At 39.3% G+C, this 20,504-nt stretch overlaps 1 protein-coding gene across 1 annotated transcript in view; it reads right to left on the bottom strand.

Annotated features, from left to right (window-relative positions):
- DKK2 (dickkopf Wnt signaling pathway inhibitor 2) overlaps nucleotides 1–20,297 on the bottom strand; it is a 42,826-nt gene extending 22,529 nt beyond the window's left edge. Inside the window, exon 1 of the mRNA XM_074903977.1 lies at nucleotides 20,035–20,297. Coding sequence (XP_074760078.1) covers nucleotides 20,035–20,292 — 258 coding nt within the window. The 5' untranslated portion in view covers nucleotides 20,293–20,297. The remainder of the gene's footprint in view (nucleotides 1–20,034) is intronic.
- Between the last annotated feature and the right edge of the window lie 207 nt (nucleotides 20,298–20,504).

Here is a 20,504-nt window from a genome sequence, read left to right as displayed (position 1 = left end):
AGAATTACAATCTACTGGGAGCCACCAGCAATCTCTGAAAGCTGTCATAAGTGCTCAGGAACTAGTATGATCCAGAGCACACTCAATACATTAAAGCGTCTTTTTGAAAATTTAAGTAGGTGTGACAGGAGAAACCTGGCTGAATGGTGCAGAGATTCTAACGTGTCCCTGAAAAGGGTCGTGATTTCCTTCTGCATCCCACAATAAATAACTCAATCTGGCCTCCATTTTCACAGCAGAAATTAGACATTTAAAAAATTCAAATAGGTACCATATGACTATAAACCTTTCTGGTTTAGTGTTCAAATGCAGCCGCATTCATCTTGTGGAAACTATGAGATTTGAATTCTCCTAGAAGAACTTTAAAAAGCTGTTGCTTTACACTTATTTATTCTTTTCTCAGTGCCACAAAACCAGCGGTGCTGATAACTATCTCCTTGATGTAGTTAGAAAACCTATTGATGTCACACCTCACAAATAGGTTTACCCAGTGAGTCACAACACCTTATGTCAAAGGAACATTTCTCTGTTTTATCAATCTCACCCTTATTTTACCAAGTAGGAAGTTGTTTAGAAATAATTCTATATAACCAACCACAGTTTCCCAATATGTTCTCATGATAAACATGAGACAGAAATAACACCAGCTAACAGATCTATATAAGCAAACAAGCATTATAGCCATGTTTAAAAAGCTGGCCCTGAAGCTAAGGAGTGGGACAAAGACAACAAATTTATATGGCAGTTTCAGCTGACATACGATTTTCAAAACCAGGTATGGAAGGCTGGATGAGATCCCTGACTACTGTTCTGTGCTAGATATGCCCAGATACACACTTATGTGAGGAAACAGTTAATGCAGATTTATCTTGTGGCATTTTAATCCAGGAATGATAGGAATTAAAAGAATATAAAGTTGCAGGGCCAGATTTTCTGTTGATGGAAATTGGCAAACTCCCACTGGTGTCCACAGGAGCATGTGAAATTGCACCAAGTAGTTATATTGTACTTCACATTCAAGATTTCTTGCATAGCTGTACGAGATCAATGTTATATTTATTATTACTGTGGTTATTTCTGTTGGGAGACCTCAGTCAAAGCAAGGTGAAATCAGTTGACACTAGGCTAACCTCAACAGGCTTTGGGGCAGAGTGTATATATTTTAGCTATCTTCAGTCTCACCTGTGTTAGCTTTCCTCTAAAATAGGAGGCAGTGTGATGAGCTATAGAAATCATATTCTGATTCAACAGTGCTCGGGAAATTCTTTTACTGCTTCTGGTTTTCCTCAAAGTCTTAATGCAGAGAGAATGCCCTGTTCTACGAGTCCCAAGTAAGTGTCTTTCTATTTGAAGCCCTGTGGCTGATCAGAAGAAAATTAAAAGGTGTCCATTGCTTTGAAGATACTAGAGAAGGAACTCCACCTTACAGAAGACGGACAAGACCAGCCCACAAAACTGAGAGAGATGGCAAAAGACAAAAGTATTAGGGGAAAGAGGATGGCAGATAATTTGCAGACAAAATGCACTGCCCTGTATTTGCCACAGTTGTTCATCCTTCTCAGTTTGTAAAATCTGGATACAATTTTCAAATAAAAGATCACTTTGCTGAACATTTATTTTTCCCGTGGAATCACTTTACCAATGTTTGGTGAATAGGCTCTTTTCAACCTTGGAAGTTATTTATTTAGATTTTTATTCTCTTCAAAATGTTGGTGGAAAATATTTGTCTGCTGGAAGGGCACCACATGCTTCTGGTCTGAAGACTGAGTGACTTCTGCCTAAAAAGCAAGTCAGCAAGTACAAATACAGGCAGGAGGTTAAATGATAGTTAAGTATCTAAATGAACTGGAAATTACAGCCCCAGGTTCAAAAGTCTGGCACATGAATTGAGTTCCAGTCTAACTCAGAGTCCTGGTAACTTAGATTTCTATGCACCCAAGAATTTACTAGACTGAACAATATAATATCGCAAAGAGGTGGATGAATGAGCATGAAAACTGGGAAGGATGGAAAATGAATGCAGCAGCAACCTGCCGATTCAATAGCAAATGCAGGTTCCCAAAGCAAATACTTTTCCTATCTGCAATAAAAACTGTGAATACAGCACATCTCTTTCATTGAATGATTAAAAGGAAAAAAGCTGCTTTTTATTACAAGAATTTTTATAGGAAAATGGAGCAGTCCCAGTGAAGTCTTGAAGTTTCCATTACATTTTTTTCTCTTTCCTCTTAAACACTGAAAGCACTCACTAAGTTCTGATGTTTCCAGGAATTCTGGAACCAGAATATTTTGTCCAAAAAATGGAGTTCCAAAAGTAGAAAATATGTTAGGTATACATCTTTTAAAACCAAAAATTTCCAAGGCAAGTTTAGAAAAACTAGTGTTTAAAGGAATATTGATTTGACAGTATAATTTTCAACCTGTGTACTTCCTATTAAACTGCATGACATTTAACACTTTATTAATTTCACCTGTGTCTGTCTTTTCTGAAAATACTTCCCGTTGTATAAATGTTTGGATTGGTCATCTATGTTATCTTTGTTCCTTAAAATATTATATATTTGTTTCAGAGAAGAGCATTTTTACATGATGGGAAAGTTCAGACTGCATACAATGACAAGTTTTTGGAATCAATGCCATAAAAAAGTTAAACGTAACTGATGACTGACTGCTCAAAATGATAGGCTTCCACTCATGGGTGAATCAAGAGGCCCCTTTACACTTTTGAATGAGAAGGTCATCTATTGAATATAGCTCTCAGAGAGACTTTCACTGTATTCAGTTTAATTTACACTCACATAACAGTAGACCATCTTGAGAAGATAATTCCACTCTTTCTCCAATACCTTCTGCACTTAGAACAGTTTGGATGACTTAGCTCTTCTATTGCAGTTTAACTTCTGCTTATGTACTCTTTAACACTAATAATACAATGTTTTGAAGGGGTAATACAACACTGAAGTTAAAATATTTCTTTTTACCTATGCAGGAAGTCTTGCTGAATCACAAGAAGACTTGAGCCTGGATAGATATCTCTGGGAAAAGGAGAGGTAGGATTCTTCTCCAAAACCAGGGAATTTTATTTATATATTATTTATAATGCCTACTTCTTATTTCAAATTCTGTGTCATAAAAACAATTTCTAAATTATCTTTTTTCTTTTTTTTTTTTTAAGCAAAGAAATGTCACTGCAAAACCAAAAATCTGTATTGGTCTCACCAGTGCCTTTCTATCAGCAACAGTAATGCTGTGGCATCAAGAAGCAAGTGGCAAACCAATGTTTTTATTACCATGTCACACAGACCTGTATTGGCTTGTGTGCCTGACAGTGCACAGGCTAGACAGGACTTGGGAACATCTCCATTTATGAGCCCATCAATACAGAGGAGATAGACATCTAATCAAAAATAATGTAATACCAATTCTATTTTTTTCCCAAATGCATTTGTGCAATGTTGGTCCACATAGTCTAATTTTATAACTGTTCGACAACAATTTTTTGCTTTTAAATATACCATCTTGCAAAGGCATTATACCACTGCCTTGAGAGAAAGACACGAGGGAAGAATTTGGAGGTGTTGGTTCATTTTTGAAAATGCTGAAATGAGAACTGACACAGCTGTGAGGCCAGGCTTTCTCTAGACATCCAGATAAACGGGCTAATTTTCAAAAGTGACTAAGCACCCAGTGCCTTCCAGCTACAACCTGTAAGTATTGCTGGAAGCTCAATTTGAAAAATCAGACTATGTACCTAAAACTGTAAAAGGGACCTGACAGCTCCACATTAGTCTGAAAAAACCAAAACCAACCAAGCATTTGTGGCTCTTGTAAATACTACATCACATGCCCGTTAAAACCAGTGTGCTCAGATAACAAATATGCTATATGCACAAAACCAGCAGAATGAACAAATACACACCATTAGTTAGGATTTTTTTCCCAGTAAAACCAGAGATTTTAACAAGCAGTCAAATTCAAGATAGCAAGTTCCTTTCCACTTCTGCTTTAAAGAAGGAAGCAGACTGCACTTGGTCACATCTATCAAAGATCAAGTACTCCATCATCCACAAATGTGACAAAACTCATCACGTCAATTGATTACTCAATCACAGGATGTCACATCTTGCTCTCAAGTGCAGTGGAGATGCAGCAGCTCTGCCAAGCTCTTTATTGAACTTGGGTGTTTGGAATCCAGGTTTGAATGCCAAAGTATTTTAAACATATGTGTTGACCATGGCTCTTAATTGGTTTGCAGGTGGAGGAGGAGATCAAAGGAGGGGGTTTAATTTTTTTTTTCTATACTATTGATATCCATTAAGTCAGAGCTGGTAACCAGAGACTGCAGCTAGGGGGAGCAGTAGAAGAAACACAATATTTTTTAGATTGCAAATTCCCATTTACGCCTGATGTGGAGGGAGATCCGGTGAAAGAAGGGAAAGACACACACACCCCACACCCTGTCTCGCACCAGCACTTATGACACCGTGACTTTTATTTAGGGTCCTTAAAATCTCTGGTCAAATGATAAAAAATCATTCTGGTCAAATGACATTTGAAAGATAAAGTAAGAGAATATTGTGTCATTTGACTGTAATCCTGAGTTGCTCTTTATCCTCAGCTGTCTGTATTTATTTGTAGGTGGAGCGAACAACAACGTACTTCCCTGGCATAAGAGCAGTTTCCATCAAAACTGTAGCAACTTTCAAAACGTTAGACTTTTCAAAGAGCTATAAGGTTGTTGCAACAGCAGAAGTGATAAATATAATTTGCACTAGTAAAGCATTCTATTGATGCATCATTGAAACACAGAACGTATTTAAAGGAGAAAAATCTCACTTTTGTCTTCCAGAGTCGCGTACTTTGATCAGTTTAGAATATACTCCACCAAGAGGCAAGAGGAAGTATTGACTGCTTCTGCCATGAGCTCGTGAGGAAGTGACACCTACTCTGCTGACAGGTCCAAGTTTGCTGACCTTGCCTATGGCAAACTGTCTTCAGAGATAACTGTGCCTACAGAAGGGCTGCAAGGTCTGAGCAGAAAAAAGAAGGTGGATTCTGAAGGTAAATTTAAGTTAATTCACTAAGTTATACAGAGTTTACTGCAGAAGCTCACTACAAAATTACAGGATGTATTTATGAAGGTTCTATAAAGTATGAAGATACTCAGTCCTATGTATAATGATAATTTAGGAGGGAAGAATTTACTCATGAGCAAAAAATCTTTAGGAAGTAACAAAGGAAAGCAAGAAGACCCCCTCCAAAACCAAAAACCTTCATTCTGAGTGATGACTGACTTAAAAATCTGACCCTTTTTTGAAAGAATTTGCTTCCATGACTGACTAAATGGTAGCAAAATTTTTTCAGAAGCCTCCCCTGACTTGTGCGTGCTACATACTTTGAAAATCTGTCCTAAGCCTCTTTGTCTATTTCTTCATTTTTCCATTTCCTTTTCATTATAATCATGTTTTCCACTTGCCATGCAATCTCTTTGGAATATTTAACATTTTGCCTAGAAGTCTCCCTGGATAACAAGCCCACACTGAAGTTTATGGGAGTATTCACACTGATGTCCGTGGGCACTGGAAAGGATATGAAAATCAGTGCCCACTGTCATAGACCCAAAGATCGAGTCCAGCAAAGAAGTTAATATTTGCCTAATATTTACATATGCATATTCTAACTGAAGTAAACAACACGAATCTGACATTGAACCACATATGTTTAAGTTTCCTGATAAACTGAGGTAGCAAGCTGGGTTATTTATGATACTGATAAATTATAAATTGATATTGATTTATTAAGTTAATAAATATAATAAATTATTGATAAACTATACAAGTACATGAAAGTTGCCATAACAGAGCAAAGTGGTCAGGCTAGTGTCCTAGTTGCAAATACTCCATCGAGTAAAAGCATAGGCAAATACAGAAGGATTGTTCCCAGATGCATTCTCCCACCTTCAGCCAACAGCAGCTTAGACACATCTGAAGCTGAAAGTTTTACCACTGTGTTTAGTACCTACCAGTGCAATCTCTCGTCTCTGTGTCTGTCTCATCTCTGTTTGAGCAGTTCCATATGGCTCCCACAGCATCACGTGGCAATGAGCTATACAATATGAAATAGTTCCTGGCTGTCTTGATAATTTCACACTGTTTGCTCTGGGTCCTTCTTCTAGGGTGAATACTTAGTGATTGCTCCCCACCCACCTTTTCCTCACTCTTCATTATGCTATATGCCATGGGCATCCCTTTTCCAAATGGGGGCACTGTGTCCTATTTAATTTCTCCTGAGTTAAAGGAGTTCTGCTGCTCTGATCATCCCTGCTGTGCTCCTCCCCATCTAATCCTGACTGCTTCTATAACCTCTTAACAGTTATTTAACACCATGAACTTAGAAGTAGTGTAAAAATGCCCTTCGTTTTGTTCCTGGTATTCTGCTTGGTTTTTGGTTGGTTTTTTTTTTAATATTTAATTTTTGTCTCTCCCTGCTGCTGCTTTCACCATTAACAGATAGCTAAAGTGTCTCTAATTTAGAAGTTACCACACTATGTGCCTAACTGCCATCACATTATGCCATGTACATTTCTTTATACCCATAGAAAATGAATTTTACCTGTGGGTTTTATTTCTCAGATGCTCATTATAGTGACATCTACTGCAACTCTTTGTGGTCCATTTAAGTTCCTACTGTTCTGAATACATTTCATTAAAAACTTCTGTGCCTCACTAATCCTCCATTTTCCAGACAATTTACCAATAAGTTGAAGAGCATTAGTCTCTAAAATACCTGTGTGAAACATTGCTTATAGCCTCCCCACATTGTGAAAGCTGGCCATTTAGTCCTGCTTATTTTTTCATCTACTGATTAGTTAGTAGTTATTCAAATCAGTTATAAAATGCGTTATCCCTTAGCAATTCAGTTTCTTCACAGTTGAGCTAGAGCTCCACTCACACAAGTATTTGAAGAGCAGCAGTAAATTACTTGCCAGAAATGGTGGTGTTTGATTTTGACCTGTCAAATCAAAACTGGTATGAGAGTCCTATTTTGAAACATGAATCTTATCTTTATAAATGCATTTAAGGCTAAGTATTAAGGCAGTGTTTTGTGAGGAAGTCTGGAAGGAATAGGGAAGCCTCAGCCTCACACATGTTATCAGGACAGCAGAGCGTTTTGAGGTTTTTTGTTCTGGAAAATACTCAGGTGAAACATATTGTGAAAATAAACTTTAGAAGAAGCAAACATTCACAAAATGTCTCCTAGCAGCTACTGTTTACATTAATTTCCCGCCAATAGGGTCATTTAGGACAGAAGGGGATCAAAAGTAAAAACAGTGTGATATTTTACTAACAAGTGGTCAAAGCATACAAGCACAAAGACTTCCAGTGAAGTCAACAGCAGCAGGAGCAGCCAAGCTCCCTGTCCTGCACTAACACAGACAGCGCATGAACCATGTTCATGGCTGGTCTTGTCTGCTCCTGCTGTTTCAGCAGCATGGATCATCCTGGCTGAAATTCAGCCCTGTGCCACCGAAGCAGCCCTTGTTCAAACCCTCCTGCTGGTATCTCACAGAAATTGGTCTGCCCTTTAGTCAAGGGGTAAAACTCAAATTTAAAGTGCTACATCACAAAAGTCTTGCACTATAAAACCAAACCAAACCCTAAACAAACCAAACACAATGACCTCAAACAAAAAAATGACACACACATAGACTCTACAACTTGAGACCAGAATACTGACCAACAGCCAGAAGGAGCACTGGAGGTCAAACCAGGGAAAGAGAGGAAATCAAATCCAGAAACTGAGTGTTGGTCTCTGTTGTGCAATCTGTTTTCACAGAATCAGCTAAATCTGAATTAGTGAATTCCGCTTTAGCTTTTGCTCCTACCACTGCTATATCCATGGTATCTGGGAAATTACTTAGATGCATCTCTGGAGAACATCATGGGTCTGGTTCTTCCAAAAGGCCAAAGCCAGTGTGTTCATGTGTCAGATACATGTGCCCGGGTACTTGTCCCAGCTGCACAACACGTCATGTGTCAACTGCTTTACATAGGGTGGGTCAGGAAGAGGTTCATTAAAGAGAAACACTACAGCTCTGCTTGCAACATCTCTGCATCCTTGTCCAGTTTTACACCCCCCAAAAAATGACACCGCTTTAAGGAAAGGGTTACTCTGGATGGAAATCAAAACCCATACAGAAAGGCCAGAGGAAACATGTTTGTTACACTAGATACAGATCTGTTACTGATCTTTCATATTATTATTTCATCACTGAGGGAACAGAGTAAATTATTCTGATTACCTTTTTCTGTAATAATAATGAATTATTCTGATGACCAAATTCAGACTTTCTTACACAGGTGATAAAAGGCAAGAGAGCTCCTTGTCCCTGAGCATGCTTTGCAGTGAGGGAGTCTTGGCCAGATGATTTCCTCCGAGCTGAATTTCTCCCTTGTGTGAAAAATGTCACGATCCTGCTCCCTTAAGGCATGACGAACCTGATTCTCCTGAAAACATTCAGGGAGTTAGGTACACAGATACCCCTCAAATTCTTCCTATCTATAAACAGGGCCTGACCTTTGAGATGGCTTTCTGCACAGAAACGCGTGGCAGCTCTTGAATAAGATGGGCAATGAGACAGCACTTTTTTTCAGAGTAAGGAGCTGAAGTGTGGCATTTCTGGGCAGCTTGAACTTGTGTCTGTAGTCACATTTTTCTGGCACATCTGCTGGGAAACAGTGCTGGAGGGGAGTGAGTTACGTCACTTCTTTGGGTACTGAATTGTGACCACCATTTCAGGCATTCCCCTCAGTGGACCTGAAAGCTCTTCCTGAACAAATGAAGATATCAACACGTGGCTGTCATGGAAGATAACAAGTTTTCTCTCATTTTCCCCATCCCTGACCCTTCTGTTCTGACCCTTTAGCGGCAAAAGAGACTTCAGTCCCACCAAATTCAAGAGTGACAACTGCACCCCAGACCTGGAACTCATATACTACTATCATACTTGTTGGTACAATGTATTCACTAGCTTCTATTCATCTAAAAGCTTTAACACAGAGTTAAGACAGTGCTATCCTACTCTTGATCTGTTTGTTCCTATCGGAGGGTTTTTTTGTAGTTTACTCACTGAGACAAGAGCCTAAAAAGGGATACCCCCTCCAGTGTCAAATGGTATCTCAGCTAACTGGGTCTGTCTGTGGTACACGCCTGTTCAGAAAAATGAAAGATTTTCACAGTGTTAATCCCTGTTACACAGACAATCTGCAGCCCATTTGCTATTCTTTTTTGGCTTTATTTTTAACAGGGCCTTAAAACATATTTTTCCTTAAAACGACAACATTCTTTTCTGCCCTCTTTGTTCGTGGGGCTTTGTGTGCTCATAAACAGTTTAAGCGTTCCCTTCACACCTGCGGTGCACATGTGTGCTGTAATAAAGACTCTCTTATCTATCCTTCACTGATAAGAGGACAGTGTTTAAGAAAAGGCATCATCCTTGCAACTGCAATGAACAAAACCAAATCCAAATCCTAAACCTACAGCAGTGACAGTAAGACCAGCATGCCTGGGGAGAGAGGGAACCTGACCCAGAAAGCTCATTAGAAATCTGCTTTCCCAGGGACTGCTCAGTGTCTCCAGTTTTGCTGTTAGGTATTTAAACCATCCATAACCTGAGTTTATTAAAGTGCACTGATAACAGACATTGCATTTCAAATTAACAGCTTCTGCCTATCAGGCATCTCCATGCATGAAGGTCTTTAAACATTTTATAAATGTTTTATAATAAAGCCATCCAAAATTCCTGTCAAGCACAGGGCCAAAGCAAGCAAAGCTAAACACGAAACTTTGACTTTCAAACTCATTCTTCCAATCACCCGATAACTGTCCCTGTTCAGTGCTCCAACCCATTGTTTCTTCTACACTCCCAGTGAAATCCAAAGATTAAAAGAGCTCTTGCATTTTAATAATAATAATGATGCATCTTAATTTATGATTTATCTCTGTCTACCACTGCTGTTTAGCTAATATCATATGCATATAGACAAACACATAGGCTAAGAAAGTCTGAGTTGCTAGCTCTGAAATCCTTGGAAAATTCTGCACTATCTAGCACATTTTATATATTTGTGCAATACCAAAACTTAGAACCTCCTATTTCTCATGTAATAAAAGATGGATCTCTTTCCCATTCTAATCACTTCTCTAGAGAAATGAAGGGACAGAGTCTTCCTTACCCTCCCTGCTGGCTCTGAAGTTGGAGCAGAGAGGCTGAGGGGAAGGCAAGCAAACCTGTGACTCCTTTACAGCTGGCAAACCCTGCTCAGAGACACAAGGAAACAGCCTGTAGCATCCCAAAGTTTTGCTCCATCCTTCCTTGACCTCCCTGGACTCCGTGTTGCTTATTTGGAAAATTGTGCTAAAAATTATTCCCAATTAGCATAATCTGAGCTATGCTAAAACTATGCTGCTATTCAAAAACAACTTGCTCAGAAAATACCCCCTGGAGACTTGTTTACACAGCGGGAAGCGGATCAGCATGCATTAGACTGCGGTGCCATGACTTCTCTTTTCGGCTGCCTCATACTGGTTATACTCTGCTTGCACTGACATCACTGACCGGGCCCCAGCCCCAGTGCCAAGGTCTCACTGGAAGGAAAACCCGAAGTTGGCCTAACCACAGGACAGTTTGGGATCAGCGAGACTTTCTCAGCCTCTTTCATCTTAAACACTGGTACAAAGTCTGACAGAAATTTCCCTCCACAGAGAAAACCTTAATCTTCTGGTTAGACAATACCACACACTACAATTTGATACTTAATAAATAGTCGTGAAGCTATAATACAAGCATTCACTTGGTCACTTATCCTTTTAGTAATAAAAACCAATTGAGACTTAAGTTCAGTTGCAATTTGTTGCAGCTGCTGTGGCAAGGACCCCCTCAGAAAGTAATTTCCAAAGGATTCTTCTTGTTAAAAAGCCATTTCCTTGATGAGGAGTGGGATGTCTGGAAGATAGCAACAGGGACAAAACCAAGCACATAAGTTTACAAGCATTCCTGAAGTGCACTTAAAAAACGCTGTATTTATTCAAACAATTATGACAACACTTTATGCAGCCAAGCAGTTTAGCCCCCTCTACCAAAATATAAAGTAGACTTTTAAGCCTAACTTTTGACAGGCAGCTTTCCTCAGTACCCCTAGGATGACACATGAAGCAGCATCAACACTTGGCTCCACCCTGGAGGTGTGGAGAGAGGATGGCAATCTCCTGGTTTCCCAGTCCTTCCACATCTTCCAGGATTTCCAGTCTTCAGTTCTGACCCACATCCCACCAGAGGAGTTGGTTGAACTACTTGGTTATGAATAATATACATTGCAAATTTAGCTTTGTTGACAGTAACAGGAACTGAGAAGGTCTGGAAAAACAACTTCCAGTCTTGCTGGGCAACCCCATAGTGTTCAGCTCACACATTATGGCGTGTGGTTGGTTATGTGGGTCAGATGGTATCATTATTACTACCTGAGAGGATGACAAACTGAAATTTATGAATGACAAGTCTGGTAAAACCTTCAGGCTATGCTAAATACACAAAACAGTCTTCGCATTTACTTGGTGGCTCCTGTCATCCCAGAGAGTTAATGAGATAATCTCCCTGCAAAGAGAAGACTAATGACACCAAGCTGTTTATCTCTGTAAATACTCATGAATTTATCATCAAATCACATAACACACCAGTCCATACCACCTTCTCTAACCTGCCAAATGGTCACCCTGTTCTCTGATGCAAACACAGGAAGAGCAGCAAGTTTTTCTTCCCTTCTGCTTCTTCCATTATTATTACCCCTTCATGTTACCATTTGGCCTCTCTCTATGTGAAAGCTGTATGTTAACTATTTAATTACAATTTGTAACTCTTTCTTTGGTAAAGAATGCCGTTGTCCTGTCTACCTCTAAAAGAGGAAATGGCCATTTGATATTTCTCTCCTTCCCTCCCACGTGAAGAATGTCAGGGGAGGTGATGTTTGAAAAAGAAAGTAAGTATCCACCCAGTACTCCTCCTAACAAAGAAGAGAAATAGGAGACTCACAGCTCAGTGTCTGTGTTCTGGACAACCTAATGCCCCACAATACAGAGAGAAACACAGACTTTTCTTTATTAAAATAGAAAACAGTATCCTGAGTCTCCCAGGAAATCAACAAAGAACTGGATGGGAGGCAGGCTCTGCTCTCTCATTTTCAGGCCAAAAGGGAAGAAACAAAGAAATATGGCAAGTCCTGCAGTCTGTACTAGCCCTGCCAGGTCAGGCCAACGGAAGCCTCATTTGGCCATTTTTCACTCAGCTGCTACTGAAGACACACTGCAGAGACAAACTGTCTGCCAAGCCCGAGGCTCCTTAACACCATCTCTTGCTTGCAGGTCTGTGTCGTATTGGACAGTGTTTTTTCTCTTTTTAAACCCATGCTCTATAAAAACACCCTGAACAGAGGCTGTATGAACATACCCATGGTAAAGAAATCAGGGAAAGATCTCAGGCACACCAGTATATCTAGCTGTAAGAGCAGGTGTCAGGTGAAGTCTTCCTTAGAACTTGCAGCATTAGGAAACCCAAAATCTAGTTTCAGTAGTGACTTCAGAAAACCGTCTAAGCTATTTGAGATGGGACCCCAGCCCCAATTAAACATAGGACCTAGATTTCTATGACTTTTGAGTTGATAAAAGTACTCGACACTGGCCATCCAGAGCACTGTGGTTGTACTTCATGAAACACTAGTTTTGCTGTAAAAAACCCGCAAACCCAAATACTAAAAAGGAGGGCAGAAAGTCATATGAAAACAAAAAAGGTTAAATACAAAATGGTAGCAAATCAGTCAGTACCTTTTTTTTTTTTTTTGACAGTCTAAATCATTCTGATACTTCTGAAAATTAATTGAACTAAATTAACACAAACTAGATTAGTTAGGCTTAGCATTTTGCATTTGTTAGTGGTTTTACAAACAGTTCTCTCTCCCAATTCCAGAGACCTTGTTTTACAGAGAAATGTTTAGCTTTATATCTTTGCAGGCTGTCAAGACGAGGTGCACCATTTTCTGTAGGAACACATAGCATGATAAACAATTCTGGAAACAACCCTGCTCTATGCAAAAGCGAAAATAAAGGAGCTTTTCCCCCATCAGATGCATGTTCTAGGTAAGAACGAGATTCCAAGAATGAAAGTTTTCTGCTGCAACATATTCTGTTTGCAATTCCTTTTAAGAGATCTCTACTTCAGGCATTTCAGACTTGCAGGGAAGAGATCACACTGACTGCAACTCACTGCTTCACTCGACACAAGCTGCCAAAACGTGTAGAACTGAACCCTGTCCTTCACTGGACCGATAAATAGGCTTTTAAAACCATGCACAGCCTGGTTCACACTTACATGACTCACAGAGAATGAGGCAGAGGGCTGCAGAGTGAAGCAACACCTCATTCCCGAGCACGTGCAGAACAGTCCACCTTCACTTACGGCTAAAAATGCTAAACCAGTACCATTTGCACTACATATGTGCAACATGCATGTCTCCAAGATTCATTACTGTGCATATGAAAATTCAATCATATCAAAGCTTAGTTTTAAGAAAGTCCCAAGGGGCTGAACCACGTGCTTATGCTCTTTGAGAGGGAAAAAAAACAACCCTTAAACTTTTTCTTTTTTCTAGCATTGCTCCAATCTTTCCATTAATAAGAACAAAATAGTTGCTAAATAAGTGAACTCCACATTCCCACCGTGTGTTTATATGCATTAATTTTCATAATTCAAGTTCTGTTTGTGTGAACACAAATGTATAAGTCATACATGGATTTAGGGCCAATCCCAATAAAATAACTAAGATGAACAAAACTCATTATTTTATTTGAAAACTGCTGTGCTTTGGTCATTTAGTATGACCATATGTATCCTTCATCTCTCTCTCTAACACTACTTTCTGTAGCTCGTTCTAGAGCAAAGAATTTAGCAACAAGCTTGGAAGTATCATAGTTTCACCTATTTGCACATTCCTTGGCAGTTTGAAAATTGCTTTGTGTTCATGAAATTTTCTATTAAAATATATCTGCTCTTTAATCAAAAAGGGAAAAATTATACTGAAGAAAAGTGACAGTTTGGGGACACGCATGGTCCTTGCACACCCTATACTTGATCAAAAAAGAAGAAATTAATGTTTATGTTCTCTAATGAAAATAAAGAGCATTGGAAGCAAAATAAATTTTTAAAAAGTAACAAACCAAACCGTCTGATCTTCTTGGCTTTTGTATGGGACTTTCACATCCATGGATATGAAGCTCATAGAAGCTGGTTTCAACCTAAAGGTACTACAAACACAGCCCAGAACATAACACTGAAAGACAGGGATTTCCAAAGAATTATCCTCAGTTCTCTAAAGATATGTAAAAAAAACAAAATACAGTTGAAGTTTTACTGATGCAGGAAAGGCAGAGAGGTGGCTTCTGTTTTTCTTCCCCATTTCTATAGTGTCGTACAAACTTCAACTCCTCAAATCTGTCATAAATGTCTAATGGCTGCAGTACCAACGTTGACACAAAGCTCCCCAGCATGACATGGTGACAAGCCACATGCCAACGACAGGCCAGGCTGCTGGCTCATTGCGCCCTGACTCTTGCCAGCCATGACCAGTGTGAGCGTGTGGGGGCAGCATGAGCTTGGCAGGAACTTCAGCAAGCCCAAGCAGGAAGGGAGGTCCCCGCTTTGAAGGTGTTCTCCCAATTAACATTTTTACATATGTATAAAACTTGTTTGAGTAAATCTCAGATACACAAAACCTGAAGAGGAAAGCAATGCTCAAAAAAAACCCAGAAGCAGGAGCTTTATGGGACTCCTCCTTTGCAGAGTTAAATTCCTCCTAAACAATATTTCCAGGGTGAGGCATTTGTAAGTACAACTGTAAAAGGACCAAAGGCTCAACTGACAAACTATGAGATATGAAGTGCTTGCAAGATACATCTGGTGTCGAGATAATTAAAATCAAAATTAAACATATGCCATATTTGCGTCTGCAAAACATCAGTTAATCAAACATAATGAGTTAATCAGACTCATTCTTCTAAGGGCAAAATGTAATCATGCTTCATCATCTTTTCTATTGTCCTTAGACTGACAGACTTTCCAGTCAGAAACTAACTCTTCCTAAGTATTAGCACACCCAATTGCACATCAGGGTCCTTGAAGTTTTCTACGCATTGTTGCAACATTAATAGGAAATAGTTGTAGTAAAGCCACTTTATAGGAGCTTTTGCTCTATATTAAGAAGTCAAATACTAATAACAAATTGAAGGGGACACCAAGCATGACCCAGGAAGGAGATAATACTCTGCATCCCATTTTTGCAATCAAGAGACAAACCACTCGGCTATTTAGCAAGACTGCTGCCAGTAAACCAGTATGTCTCCCAGATTCCTAACAGCAAACAGCAAGAGCAAAGAATACATTCTCTGGTGACCTCTGCAGATTTAGCAATTCTGTATTTATTTTTTCATGAAAAAAAAAAAAAAAAAAAAAAAAGGCAGCTGTTGCTGGATGTAATTTCTAGGTATTGTAATTAATTTATTTTTAATTCAATGGAGCAATAATTTATACTGTCCTGGTTGCTAGCTATTCACGATATTGTGGTTACATTTTTGGTGTCCCTGGTACATTTTATTGTAACATTCTCAGGGCACTGCAGTCAATTACTACATCTCATGCTGTTTTACTTGCTACGAAGCATCATCCAAGCATTTTCTAGCAAGTCCTTTTGCATAACTACGTCCTGGTCAAGAAACACGTGTATGTCCATGCGCTGATAGGTATGAGACCAGTGTCAATTTAGCCATTTGGATTAATGCCTTTTTGGTTTGGCTTCTGTGGTTGCCTGGCCACAAGCCTCTTAGCTTAAGCTGTGATATAGCTTAAAAACAAATACATTTTAAAAAGAATACAAAGGCTTATCTGATAGCTGCCTATTGTGCCTCTGCAATGTTAAAACTTCTCCCAGCTTTTCACTCCCCTGCTCCTTTTCCAGACTTCATTATTTCTTATTCAGCCCCACAGTTGTGCCGGTCCCCTCTCTTGGCTGTCTCAGTTCTTCCCTTCGTTGCTGCTCCCGTCGTGCGCATGGGGGAAGTGGGTGGGACAGTCCCAGCGGGAAGCACAAACCCAACCAGCTACGCAGGAGCAAAGGGAATGAGACACACATCTTGCTGGAGAAAGAGCTGAAACAATGGCTTATGGCCAGGACTTGGAAAGGGCAGAAGATAATAGCGCCCACGGATTAAAGGAAAACGGCTGGAAATAAGTTTGGTAGGTCTCAGTCTACCAGATCATTAAAGGCAGTTGAGTGCAAAGGAATGCGAAACCGAGCACTGATGGAGGGCATAAGCCACAGAGAAGAGAGGGGACTGTAACCCAGAGGCAAGTGGTCAAAAAAGTTGTAAAGTGGATTAAAGAGGCAACAGAGCCATAATCCAGGAATCTATGGAACGACTATGGCTTCCAATCACAGCTACAATACATGGGATTTTCCCTTTCAAGTTGCATCTCTACAGTTGAGCGAGAGCACTCACATGGGAGACCTTGCCCTAACGCAGTGGAAGCTATAGCTGACATGCAGAAAAATTAATCTACTGTCATTGATAATCCGGCCTTTTTCATATATGACTCTATTCATTGTATTTATTTAGAGAGACGATATATCCAGAACAATTTCCCCAAGAGGCTACAGTATTGAGGTGTTAGCTGTTCTCTAAATCAATATTTTTGACCCCCCAAAAGTAACCTAGTCTAACATGCACTGTATGGTCCTATTTCTGAGCATATTTTTCCCTTGTGCAAATGCTGCAGGTACTTTCCAATTCTCTGTGAAACTGGGAAAAACTTAAGAGTTTGCAGAAAGGGGAAAACAGGAGTCAGTGAAGAACAGTGAAATCTCACCGATTTAGCACATCAGTGCTTCTCATTCTCTGCTGATCCAAGGCAGTAAAGGGAATAGGAATAGAAAATAAATAATATTCCTCAGAAAGACATAAAAAAAGTAAGTCTTACTAAAATCCACAATTGCTCTGCCAGTCCCTCTAGCAAGCTGGATCAGCTTGCTTTGCTCATGTGAGTATTTTCATTAATTTGAACTGGAACTTTGCCTGACAGAGGAGCACTAGATCTTCCCTTTCTGGGCAAAAGCACTGTAACTACCAGCTGAAATACATCAACACTCTAGATAAGCCATGAACTATTGTGTCTGTTGATTTATTGCTGATAAAGAGTCCCAAGTTATTTGTTCCTAGTCCTGAGAATTAACATAATTGAAAATGTTATATTAACATATTAGAGAAACATTCTGAAAGTGTGTTAGTCTACCAAGTAAATAAGCAAATAGGTTGCTGGCTGATGGTCTTTCCATCAGTTTTGGAGAGAGTCCTCTGACTTCCACTTCATGTATCTGCAGAGAGTTGAATGCATGGTCCAGAGCTGTCACAATAGCAAAATTCTATTAATTTTCCTTTAAGTTGCATATTCTTGGTCCTTACTAAAACTATTTCCTAGTTGTAAACAAGACCATGTAAACTCACCATTTAAAGTTACCAAGATATAAAAGATACCTCTACTTTTGAGACATTATAAATTTCACTAATATAACAGGTTGTTTTAGAAAGAAAAGCATTAGGCCTGTTCTTTTAGCAAATGACATGCAAAACTTCAGCACAAAGTCCCATAAACTAAACAAATCAAGTAGTAACCTAATAAAAGAGTACTTCAAAAAATTATGAAAATATCATATCTTAATTGGTTGACATGTGTGACACCACTGTTAAAACATGCAGCTGTAAATATCACCAAAGATACTTTTTTTCTTTTCTTCTTTTTGTTGCAATTCTATGTTAATCGTGTTGTTTCAGGCGGATGACCGAAAGTAGCATCTACAATTACAGGTAGCAAATCTGAGTCGTTATCACAGACAACTTCTGCATGAGACCACAGAGTAGCTGGGGATGGAGTCCCAGGGAAAGAGGGCAAAATCAGCACTGACAGCCCTTGACAGGAGGTCAGGCTTTGCTCCCTGGGAGCCATAGTCACTGATTCTCCAGCGGTCTTTCTTTGTGCTACGAACAAGATATCATAAAGTGAATGCCACCTTTTCTACCATTAAAGATACTTACAGTGCTGTCTCTGACTTGTCAAGTACCTTGTGAGTTCATGCCAGTAACTAGAAGTTCCCAGCAAACAATCTGTGTTGGCAAGTAAGTGGCAAAACTTGCAAATGCAACCGGTGGGCAGTGCAACTTGTTTTTGAGAACTGGGTGAATTATAGTCAGTCATTCTCCACATCGTGTTGAATACACTCTGAAGTGCTAAGGATGTTGTACATAAAAGTGCACAACTTTTACGGGAAGGGAAAAGTGGCAAGAATTCCCTCAAAGGCAAAAATTATATATCATGTTTGGGGATGTACAGCACAGCCCCACAAGTACTCATGCTGAAACTCATGAGACTGAGATAATACTCAGTGGGAAAATAGGTCCTATATGTTGACTTTTTGTGAATACACAGAAAACAAAAGAAAACTCAAGAAGAATGTATAAAAATGTGTATCGTGCTCCTGTATTTCCTCAAGGTGATTTAACATAATAATTATTACAATGTGCACTAGGAAAGAGCACAGTACTTTAGTAATATGAAACTTCAGCACAGCATCTGTTACTAAACTTTGCTCAGAGGTAAGGAGAGGCTACCAAATTCTGGGTAAATTATAAAACAATTGAGTGGCTAGGGAACGAAAGCTTCGAGGAGTTCGAAAACGAATTTCTCACAAACAAAAACCAAAACTACCATCACTGTTATTACTCCTGCACACAAACCCAAATTACAACATTCAATTTTTAGGAAGCTGATGTGAAACTCTTTAGAAAATTCAGTGGATTGCTTGAATTTGCAGCTTCTCTGCTGCTTTAAGGAAAATGTAGGCAAGATACAGACCCTTCAGGCATTGAGTATTTTGCCTTTTTAGTGATGAATGTTGGCAGCTCCCTTGCTGCTACACTGTTTGTTCCTTATGAAAAGCAGCTGTATTTGGAGATACTAATAATACCCAAAAAATGTAAAATCTGTATTTTCTGAAGAAGTCTACCTCCTTCAACATCACAAGGCACAACATTCATAGCATCCAAGTTGAGACTTGATAGGGAAGTAGAGGACTGATGGCTCAAACTGCTGTTTTATAGTTTACTACAAAGATAGTTGAATGAAGATAATTTTCTATCAGACTTCCAAGTTAACAAGCAGGGCAGAGGGGAAAGAAGACTGCACAAGCAAGTCAGGGTCTTTTTTTCATAAAGTTTCTATAAGCTTTTCTTTCTTCCTTACACTCAAACTTCATATTCAGGGCTGTTACTCCCTGCTTATCTCAACTGGACATTACCAGACAAAACTTCCACAACCACTGGAGTGCATTCTAGACAAGAAATCTAGAATTTATTTTCTGTTATATTAAGCAAATAAATGTGCCTTAAACTATACCACTGGGACAGCATGCTTTTTTATTCTCACCATGGAGAAAGATATTCAAGATCAAATTGCTGGGTGTGATTTTTAAAATCAAGTCTGCTTCACCAGCATAAACACAGTTTTCACTTCATGCCCAAATTTTTCTCACCTCTTCAAAGTCAATTCATTTAGTGTCTGAGACTTAACAAGAAACATCTTCCTTTACTTCTAGCAGCCCTTTGAAGGAGTGAAAGAAAGAACTGCTGAAGATGATAATTTTTTTAGATTACTCTTTCTTCCATCAGTTATTAATTCTACAGAGAAAAATGAAAGGTTTAAAACCTTCCAAACCCTACTTGCACAGTTCTTAACACAAATTCTGAGCTGATATTGTCTCAGACAACCCGATGAAGCATATTAATTAATTTAACACAGTAAAGCTTTGAAAACGATGTGAGGGGAAGACTAGCAAATATTTGCATATAGCACACAGACGGACAGACACTCAAGCAATGTCCTACCTCTCCTTGCCGGTGATAGTGCTTGGGAGGTTTTCCCATCTGCTCTAGAATTTTGCCCTTCTTACTGCTAGCAAGCGTCAGTCCCTGGTGGATGCCTGCAGATCTGTTGGTTGCCTGAGTTGGAGCCTCCCCCATCAGGGTGGACTTGATGGAGTTCACCTTGGAGCTGGAGCTGTCTAGCTGGGAGCTCTCCACGATCAGGACCGCGGCTAGTAAGAGGAGACAGCAGGAGCACTTATTCCACATCAGCACGATCATCTCCCCTCCCCCCAAAAGGATTATCTTTTTTTTTTTTTTTTAATTTTTTTTTTTTTAAGTCAAAGAAAACAAAAGAGAGGAAAAAAAAGTTTTTAAAAATATCTCCCAAAGTTGTTAACAGAGCAATGGATTTCAATGCCACACATTCAAGGAACTGCTGTCCTGAGAGACTCGGGAGAAAAATAATTAAAAGAAGAATCCCCTAGGAAAAA

This window comes from Athene noctua, chromosome 4 (genome assembly GCF_965140245.1).
Source record: "Athene noctua chromosome 4, bAthNoc1.hap1.1, whole genome shotgun sequence".
Classification (NCBI taxonomy): domain Eukaryota; kingdom Metazoa; phylum Chordata; class Aves; order Strigiformes; family Strigidae; genus Athene; species Athene noctua.
The sequence above is the reverse complement of the archived record's forward strand: the minus strand, read 5'-3'. Positions and strand labels throughout refer to the sequence as shown.